Source organism: Chaetura pelagica, unplaced genomic scaffold, assembly GCF_000747805.2.
Source record: "Chaetura pelagica isolate M959 unplaced genomic scaffold, ChaPel_1.0 scaffold65, whole genome shotgun sequence".
In the NCBI taxonomy this organism is placed as follows: Eukaryota; Metazoa; Chordata; class Aves; order Apodiformes; family Apodidae; genus Chaetura; species Chaetura pelagica.
This window is the reverse complement of record NW_009953386.1, coordinates 1,043,289-1,053,229: the sequence shown is the minus strand read 5'-3', so window position 1 is coordinate 1,053,229 and position 9,941 is coordinate 1,043,289. Positions and strand designations below refer to the sequence as shown.

At 44.1% G+C, this 9,941-nt stretch overlaps 1 protein-coding gene across 1 annotated transcript in view; it reads right to left on the bottom strand.

Moving 5' to 3' along the window:
* The window catches only part of IGSF11 (immunoglobulin superfamily, member 11), a 108,016-nt gene extending 98,641 nt beyond the window's left edge, over positions 1–9,375 (bottom strand). Inside the window, exon 1 of the mRNA XM_009998259.1 lies at positions 9,273–9,375. Within this exon, the coding sequence (XP_009996561.1) occupies positions 9,273–9,375 (103 nt within the window). The remainder of the gene's footprint in view (positions 1–9,272) is intronic.
* Between the last annotated feature and the right edge of the window lie 566 nt (positions 9,376–9,941).

Here is a 9,941-nt window from a genome sequence, read left to right as displayed (position 1 = left end):
GGGTGACGCCCCCCCCCCCCCCCCCCCCCACTCCTTCACCTGCAGCAATCCCCCTCCACTTCAGCCCTCTTGCTAAGGGCTGGAGCTCCCAGGGAGGGTGAAGGGGGGGAGGATGTAGTGCAAGAGGGCTGGAGGATGGGGACCAGGGTGGGTGGGGGAAGCCTGCCTGCATTGTACCTATTTCTGTGGATAAACAGGCAACTGGCATCAACGTGGCAGCTGAAATGCAGTCTTAACAAAACAACAACAAAAAAGCAGCCACTGGGAATAGGTAAGAGCAGCAAAACCAGATGAAACTACACACAAAAAAAAAAAAAGCTACTGAAGAACTATCACGGAGCATTCCCCAAAGAACAAGAAAAATGCAGTCTTGCTGCAACTCCATGCAGCTGAGAAGCACAAGCCTACGCTGTGTCCGAGGCGTTTTCAGTGCAGGAGAGGGAGGTGCTGATTGCGGCTGAGTCCTGTAATAGTGGCCCAGGGCACACCAGCTGTTTCAGGGGTAAAAAGGAAGGGCTGCCCTTGACAAGCCAAGGACGTGACGATTCTGCAGACAGATTGAGGGTTTTCTGTCCCTCTGCCAAGTAGCCAAGGTCCTCTCAACCTCTCCAAGCTACTAGATCCCAACACACACCAGAAAGCCAAGCAGCTCTGCGACTGAAAGAGGTGTTCAGACATCAAACCCCACCAGCCTGCTGAAGCTCTCTAGCACCTTCTCTCCCAGGGCTTCACTAAAACAACAGGGTTTGCCACGCACCTCTCTCCTTCCCCAGGAATCACAGGGGGCTTCAGGCCCCCCTTAAAGGCACAGGCTGTGAGAGGCAGCAGAGTGAGTGATACACAGGAGCCAGGGGGCTTCAGAATATCCCCTGCAGGAGCACTCAGAGACCTTTTCACCAAGAAACAGGACTGTATTTTCTGAGATATCACTTCAAAACCAAACACTTCATAGAGTGCAGTTGATGCCGATAATCACACAGGAACACAGGCTGCAGCAGACAGGTGTGAAGCTCGAGCAAAAGGCTCCAAAGAGCACTTAGAGTTCGATGCTGAGGGCTGCAGAATTGTTCTCTGCCACATGATGCAACAACCACTTTATACAGTTCAGGAAATACATTAAGTAGCCATGTTAACCAATGGTTAAGGTGTTCAACTTGTCCCACAGTCCATCGTCCAACAACTGCAGAATTTGTCACAGAGTAATGTCCTGCCTGGAAATCCCTCTTGGGCAAAAGTGCAGAGACATTAAACTACAAGATGAGCAATGCACAGATCCCATCTTGACAGCCAAGACTGAAGTGGGGGGACAGTTAACTAAAACCCAAACATCACTGCAGTAATCTGGATTTACCAATGGCCTCCTGATCAGAAAGAGAATAGGTACTGCACAGCTTGCAAGGAAAGCAAAGGAACAACAAAGTCAAATAAAACAGCAAAAAAATGGTGACTTCAGCAACATGTCCCGGAATTAGAGAAGTGTCAAAGAAGGTTACAATGTTGCAATATGTTAAGAGCATTGGTAGGGTTTGCAACAGCCAGTTCCAGGGCACTGAGAAGCTAAAACGCTGCAACTAAGGCAAAGAGCAACCTGACTCACAAAGTAACACTGGCTGCTACATAACCAAATTTAGCATCCTGGTACCAGAAAGAGCATCAGAACTTTGTGCGACACCTCTCACATGTTAGAAAAGGTGATTACAAGCAAAATAGTCCAAACAGTCTAACTTCAAAAGCAAGGAAATTAAAGTTATTGCACTCTGTGGGGTAGTTCACTGAAGCAATCTCAGCATTGTAACTGCAAAGGTACTCAGTGCCCCTGAACAAAAAACTGCTGAGAAGCAAGAAAGCACATTGTATGATCAAACAAAAGGAACAAGAAGTCATTCAGCCTAAGTAGTGGCTTCATGAGATGGTAGCTGGGAGGACTGAGAACAAAACCGAAGGCCAAATTGCAAAAGTCAAAAAACAAGCAACCATTTCAGTATATTCAAAGGACAAGTCCAAAACTGCTGAACAGTAGGAGAATGACATTTCTCCAGCAGCTGTGCTGCTAGCAAAGACATGCAAGCTCTTGCTAAGTCAGGTGTTTCTTGAAGTTAACAATGCTTTCCTTAAGGGGGCACAGGCTAACCTGGAAGTCGCCACAGGGATCAGTTAAACTGGCCAAATTCCCCAAGCCCCTAGAAGTACACAACAGGAGACAAATCAGCTTGAACTCTGCTCAGAGGAACTTGTGCCCCCTCCAACCTACTCAAGTTTTGGAAAGAAAAGGACAGGACTAAGCGATTAATTTTCAATCACTTCAAAGCACGCCTGTTAGACTGTTCTGGGCAGGATGCCAGTTTGGAGCCAGCCCTGCCCCTGCCTGGGGTGGGAGATATCCCCCCCTTGCCTTGTCCCTGGTGGGGTCCATGCCACATAGTTTCAGGCCTAGTTCACAGCAGCTGCCCCATCTCTCAGTGCACAGAGGCATGGGAACCCCTCTGCCCCTTCCTTTGCTCTGACCCTGATTACAAGGGATTACCCCCGGGTTCCATACCAGCTCTAGGGTGGTTTAATCTATTCCTTAATATCTGGAAGAGAGAATGGGATCTGGCAAAGTGATTTGGGCTGGCTGAGACAAAAGAAGATTGAGAGACTTCCAAGGGATCTCACAAAGCTCAGCAAGTGGGCAGCATAATGCAAGATGAAACTCAACCAAACAGATAGTAATAAGAACTTCAGAGAATAATCTGAACTAGTTGTATACCATGGGGCTCTAATTCTAATGTAATCACTTGAGGAAAATATCTTGGTATCGCTGTGAACAGCTCAATGAAAACATCTGTTCAACATACAACAGTGGTCAAAAAAGCAAGCAATCTGTTAGGATGTCTAAAAGAGGAGGCTGAAAAGGATGCTGGAATTATTAAAATGCCACTGTGAACACTGACAGTGCACCCTCAGCTGGAATTGCTGAGGTGACTGCTGGATAGCAAACCTGAAAATACAAAAAGCTTTCCTCATTCACCTGTCAGTAATGCTTACTGGTCAAGCATAGCTAAAATTGGAACAATTTAATTGGGAGAGAAGCTAGACAAAGATATTAGCAAAGAGGTAGAAAGAAGTTAATTATGTGCTTCTGTGTTTTTGGTTTGCTTGTTTTGGTTGGCTTTGTTTGTTGGTTTGTTTTGTTGTTGTTGTCTTTTTGAAGAGAAATACAAAAGGTTGTTCAATGCAACTAAAAAACAGAAAATGTGACCAGACATAACAAAACTGTTATGCTTTTCCTTTCCTTTTCTATTTTCACTTTTTCTGTTTATTCTGAACACAGTCCATAATTAACTACCAGCAACGAGTAGCCCATTAAATCATAATTAAATAATAAATAAATAAATAATAAATAAAGTTAAAAGCTCAGAAGAAATCACAGAGGTCTGTGTATTTATGAGGATACTGGCATCATCCATAGATAAGTCAGGTAGAATTGGGGGGTGGAGGGGGTTGTGGAAAAAAAGAAGGGGGTGGGGGGGAAATGGAAAGGAAAAAACATAGCAGCACTACACCCTCATGCTTTCAGGCATTAACCAACTTCTAATTAATGAGGATTAGGAAATAATCTCCCCAGTGGGCATGCAGAGAGGGTGTGCCAACCCACTTGCTCCTAGCAGATGCCTCTTATATGCCAGGCAGGGGGAGTCCTGAGCCTGGGCAGCCCACCCACAGCTCATGCTGTTGGGGAGGCTGAGGTCTGGGTGCCCAGTGGGACTGCACACGAGAAGAGGCTGCAAGAGGGGACTTGGTTAACCCAGCTCAACCTTGCTCCTGGCAAGAAGGGGAAGTTTTGTGCCTGTTACTTTGCAAGAGAGGGGACTTCCCTGAGGAAAGGAGAGAGGATGGACATCTTTGACACTTTGCATTGGTAGGTGGAATACACATGTCTTAGTTCATTTTATGGCAAGGAAGTGGAGTATGGGGACTCCCTGAATTAAGATAAAATTGGCTTGAGTAGGCTTTGAAGTTGTCATGGTTTAACTAAACACCCACATGGCTGCTCACTCACTCCTCTCCCTCCCAGTGAGATGGGGGGGTGAACTGAGGGAAAAAACCTCATGGGTTGAATTAAGACAGATTAATAGGAAATAAAAAGATGAGAATAATAAAAACAGAATTTAAAAAATTTGCAGCACAATTGTCCACGGCCCACTGACCGATGTCCATTTAGTTCCTTATCCATGTTTACATCTTCCAGCCAACTCCCTCTGGCTTATATGCTGAGCATGATATCTTATGGTATGGAATATCCCTTTGGCCAGTTTGGGTCAGCTGTCCTAGCTGTGTCTCCCCCCAGTTTCTTGTAAAGAAACAGCTGACAGGACAGGGGCAATAGGAGAAACTGAAAAAGTCCTTGGCTTAATGTAAGCATTGCTTAGCGAGAACTAAAACATCAATGTGTTATCAACATTATTCTCAGCAAACATCCAAAATACAGCCTCATACTATGAGGAAAAGTAACTCTATCCTAGTCAAAACTAGCACACAAGTCCAGAGCAATATGTACACTGATGTCCTCCTAGGGGAACCCATAGCTGGCACATCAGACCCTCTTTACAAAACCTCTAGTACCAAGTGCTCACTGTGGGGGTTTCAGCATCCCCTGTTGAAGCACCATTCAATGATCTAACCTGACCCAGAGTTGCCCATGCAGGCTGCTAAAAAAAAAAAGCACCATGCATTATCAAGGGTGTGTGCCTGCCCCCCTGCCCCCAGCACCCAAAAAATAACACTCATGACTTCTGCATTTTGAGTAAAACTGAAGCACAGATGTAACTGAGTGGACTTCAGACATCAACTTTCTCCTGCTGATGCTTGTGAAATGCAATCTAGCTCACATTCTCCAAGCTAAATTGACTCATGAGGATGTGAGGGGAAAAAAATGCACAGGTTTATATCTCAAAGTAAGTGATCTGATCAATCTAATACCAAAATTGCACTTGAAATTAGCTTCACGCAGAGATGCAAATGCACAAGTACCACTGTGCTGCCAGGAGGAGAGCTGTGGCTCTGCACATGAAAAAGTAGGAAGAGGCTAAGCTTGCTCCTATAGTCCTGTCCTGACTTCTCCAGTGGCCAATCTGGAATCGGAAACAAAGATTAAGAATCCAGCTGTACTTCTTAAATAGAAAGTTGTTGAAGCTCATACACCATATTCTGCTTCTTTTGGTGCCAATAGCAACCACGAAGGTTTTTACTGTAAGTAATTCCACTAAACAAAGCCTAATAAAGCATGAGGTGTTTCCTAAAACCATAGAGTCACAATCTGATTTGGGCTGGAAGGGATTTTAAAGACCATCTAGTTCTGAATCCCCTACATGGGCAGGAACACCTCCCACTAGACTGGAGTGTTCAAAGCCCCATCCAACTTGGTCTTGAACACTTCCAGGGTTGGGGCATCCTCAACTTCAGTGGCCAGCCTGTGCCAGTCTCACCACCCTCACAATGAAGAATTTTTTCCTAGTGTTTAACCTTAATCTACCATTTTTCAGTTTAAAATCATGACTGTTTCAAAGGAAAATCAGGGAACAATTGTCAGAAACAGAGGAACATCCAACTCAGGCATCTTTGGGATGGAAAGTTTTTACTTTTCACATAAAATATCTTTTTGCTCAAGATATCTTTTCAGGTTATAATAATAGAATTCCACAAAGAAATACAATGTTTGTTGACCTAAGATAGAAATCCTTTCTAAAATTTCCTTTCAAGACCATTAAAGCCTTTAGCCTCTGTTCCCATTCAGAATGAAGCCAGCTTTCTCAATCCTGATGAAACAGAACACTTGTCCTCAGCCCAGCTCAAGCAGTGAAAAGAGGGCAGAAGCCAGAATAGACACAAGTGACCTCCAAAGCTCCAAAAGAGGTGAAAACATAAGGGGAAAAAGCACCACCATAACAGTTCACTGTACATAATTAATAATACTGTACTTTCTTCCTGTTGCATAAGACATGAAATCTTTGTGAGAGAAAAGAGGGTAGCACATGACTAGGAGCCCTTTAAGTGTGACTTCTCTAAAGGAGAAGCTGGGCAGTTGTCCCACCTGACAGCAAGCAAATCATTTCATCTCTGTACACTTCAGTTTTCCATGCTATAAATCAAACTGACCGCCCTCAAAAAGTTTGGAGACTCTCAATTAGTTAATGTTCATAAATGACTGTGCAAACACAAGACAGTATTTACCAGGGAACTGCGTTTGTTATACTACTGTCAAACCACCAGAAGCTAAATTTCTCTCTGAACATTTACAAAAGGGAAGGCAGCATTAATGCTCCACGAGGAGAAAACTACAAAGAACAGATTTTCAGTGCATGCACTTCTCCTTGAAATAAACTGTGTTAAAAGCACTTTACTTAAAAAGCACAATGATAGTAGCATCCTGCTAAATATAGATGACTCACCACAATTTAGTAGTGAACATCCCTGAAGACTACCATTGCAGTATTGCTTAACTTGCTGCCTAAATATAAGCATTTTCACGTGGGTACAGTTTGGACCAAGACACTCAGGACTACTACCAGCATCTGCTGACCTTCACTGTGTCATAGTGTCTCTCTGAGCCTCACTTTGTCCATCTGTACTGTTAGCATAAAAATAAAACTCATCTCCCTAGTGAAGGCAGGATAAATTATTTCTAAGTTTCTAATTATTTGTTTATACCATACTTTGTGTATCCATATGGATACTGAGCAGCTAAATATAGCTATCCTCAAGGCACTCTGAGATCCTTCAGATAAGGGGATCTTAGAAAACTGCATTTTAGGCAATACTGAAGAAACAGATATAAAGAATCCATTTCCAAAATAAGGTAAGAATGCCCACTTTAGAGATGCAAGAAGTAGTTAATGCATCTGTGTCTACCACTAGGGACCAAGGTCAGGTTGTGAGCAAAATGATTTATCGACACATCACAAAACCACACAGCTTGACACAAATGGCAATCTGGTAAAAAAAAAAAACAAACAACAATAAAAAATGGAAGCACGGGACTGCCACAGTCCTCTCTTGCTGGAGCTGAGGATCTGGTGCAGCTGGGGAGGATGTGAGGGCTAGCACAAGGGCACTGCAAAGCCAGAACTTAAAGGCACATTTTCAGCTGTGATAACCTCAGACTGCCAGGAGGCAGGTGACTTTAGGTAAGGACTAGAGAAGCACACACACACCCCCTCTACCCTCATCTTGCAAGATCTGGTTGTAACAGACCGTAAGGCACTGACATCTGACCTGTTGCAATACTACGTCACAGGATCTAAACACCATGCAGTTAAAAAAAAACAAGCTGGTTCTGCAGTTTAGCTGTCCCCGACGTGATTTCTAACACTTTTGACAATTTGCAGTATGTTATTCCTGGCTAAGCAGCAGGATTTATTTGCAATTACAGGTTTGATTTCAAAGCTCTAAAGAGAATCCCCCTCTGTCCTTCCCTAAACTTCTCTAGGGTGTCTGAAAAATATTATTTTCACAAAAGTTTTTATGCTTAAAATGTTTTAGAGGGAAAACATAGATGCTGCCCCTGCCCCGGGAGCACTAAACATGGTTATTATAGGCCTAGAGAAAGCAAGCCAGTTAAAAAGAACCATTGCTATTCTACAGATTGCAAAGCAATGTAAGAAAATGAGATTCTAATACTTGATTGACTTTCCACTATAAAGTCTGACTGCATTTTATCATAGGCATGAAGCAGCAGAATGACAAAATTATCTCCAGGGACCATTTTCCCCCACCACTTTTCATTTGTTTGGCATTAAGTATTTCTTCTGATTATACACTCTTAGCTTCTGATCCTTTGACTTTTAAACCTTTCATTTAAGTATCACTTTGCATATGACCCTATAATTTTTCTTCTCTATGCTCTAAAGCCCCCAAAAGGATTAAAAAAAAATAATAAAATCACTCCTCCTAACCAGACTTGGCAACTCAGAGCAGATATACACTTACTGAAAAGTTTAGAAAACCTCCTAATTTTATTGCAGCTTTCATGAGAGCATGTCAGTTCCTTATAGCTTGCCAGGGTTTTCTTTCCAAATCCAAGAACCACTGAAAGTATGACCATACAGTGTAACACCAGAGTAACACCGTGCCACAGATATTTTCATCTACCACCATCTCTAAAGACTTTTCCCGAGACAAAAAAAAAACCAAACAACAACACACCACAAAACAAACTACACCAAAACAAAAACCCAACAACAAACCACATGCTTAAGACATAGGTGGTTCACTCAGGTAACCTTTAAGCCTTAAAGAAAAATGCAGGAAAAAAACATTACACTATTACAGATTACTTTGTGGAAAGATGTGCTTCTCTGCCTAGTTGTCTCCATTAAAAATTGAGTCAACCTTTTTTGCCTAAGGAGATAATTAAACGGCCCTTTAATTTTAAATCTGGTTACTGTTATATGTTTTTGCAGGGATATCACATCAACAGAAACACTCAACCACTTACATGCCTCTAAATGCAATAGGCACAGCTCATTTCTAGACAGTTACACCTTTGCAATGTCTGCAGACCAAAAATCCTGGCACTGAGAACCTGAAAGTCATTGAACTCACTTTCTGAACTAGGAGAAGTACAAAAAATGAACAAATAGAATGAAGTCTGAAACATCCGAGATTTTTTTTTTTTCCATTAAATGCTAACGAACCTTTTCCCCCCTATAAGTCGTTTTTTCAAGTCAGCAGGTGTAATTACCATTTAATGCATGTGACTCAGACTCCCAAATGTTTTCTGAGGATGGGGCTCAGGGTGTTTTTGGGTCTGAGGCATTTGTGAAAAGTTCATCTTGTCCATCACAAAGACTTGTTTCTCAGCACTCCTGTTCCTCAGAGGAACATCCTGCTGCACATCTCAGGGCAGTGAAAGCCAGGCACAGCTACCCAGTCAACATACTCCATCCAGATCCAGACTGCAAGGAGGTTTCATCCCAACATCGCTGAGACAACCCTGGTGTTACAGAATCATAGAATACGCTGAGCTGGAAGGGAACCATCAGGACTGTTGAGTCCAACTCCTGTCCCTGTGTAGGGCACCCCTAGAATCACACCATGTGCCTGAGCATTCTCTTGGGAGATCCTGTCATTTCTTACTGTCCTCCCACTCTCTCAGGGGTCCCTTGCAGCAGGATTCCCAGCAGCAGTGCCCAGCGGGCTCGGTGGGGCTGTGCACTGCCTGCTGCTAATCAGACCTCTGCAAAGCTACTCGGTGGACCTTTGCATAGACGAGCAGACATTACAGAATTTACCTGGCAGACCGCAGCAAAACGTAACGGGGCAGGCCTGCTCTGAAGTTCGGCGTGACTTGAAGGCAGGCACTGCCGCCCGATCAACAGATGAGTCTGACAACATCCCGCGCTCTGTAGTTTCTCCTGTTGCCCTTACGCAGCACCTCCTGGTGCTCTCCAGCAATGCACTAAGTGATGTGGTGAGTAGCACCTGTCACATGCAATTTCTTCCGTCTCCACACAGAGGACCGGGGGACGCACCTTCTTTCGGAAGGGCTTCTGGTGAAGCGGGTTGGGTCCCTCCACAGCCCCAGGGGTAATAAGCCCTTCTCTTAGGGCTGCAGGAGGACCGGGAGGATGAGGCAGAGGGAGGACCTCCGGGGGACAGAAAGCTCCAGGCAGCCTGTCACCATCTCTGCAGAAAGTTCCCTGCTGCCTCAGGGCCTGAAGGATGGACCAGAGTTTTCCACCCAGGTAAGCTTATCGAGGGGCTAGGCCCAGACAACTGAGCATCAGGGGAAGCCCAGGTTAAGGCAAGTTTTAGAGCACCGTAAGAAAAAAAAACAAATATAGAGTAATGTTAAGGTAATATAACAGTAGTAAGGAGGATGGTGCAGGGGAGGCAGCCAAAGGAGCCGGTCAGACCTGCGCTCCTTCCTCTCGCCTGCCTGCAAAAGCGCTTCACCCGCC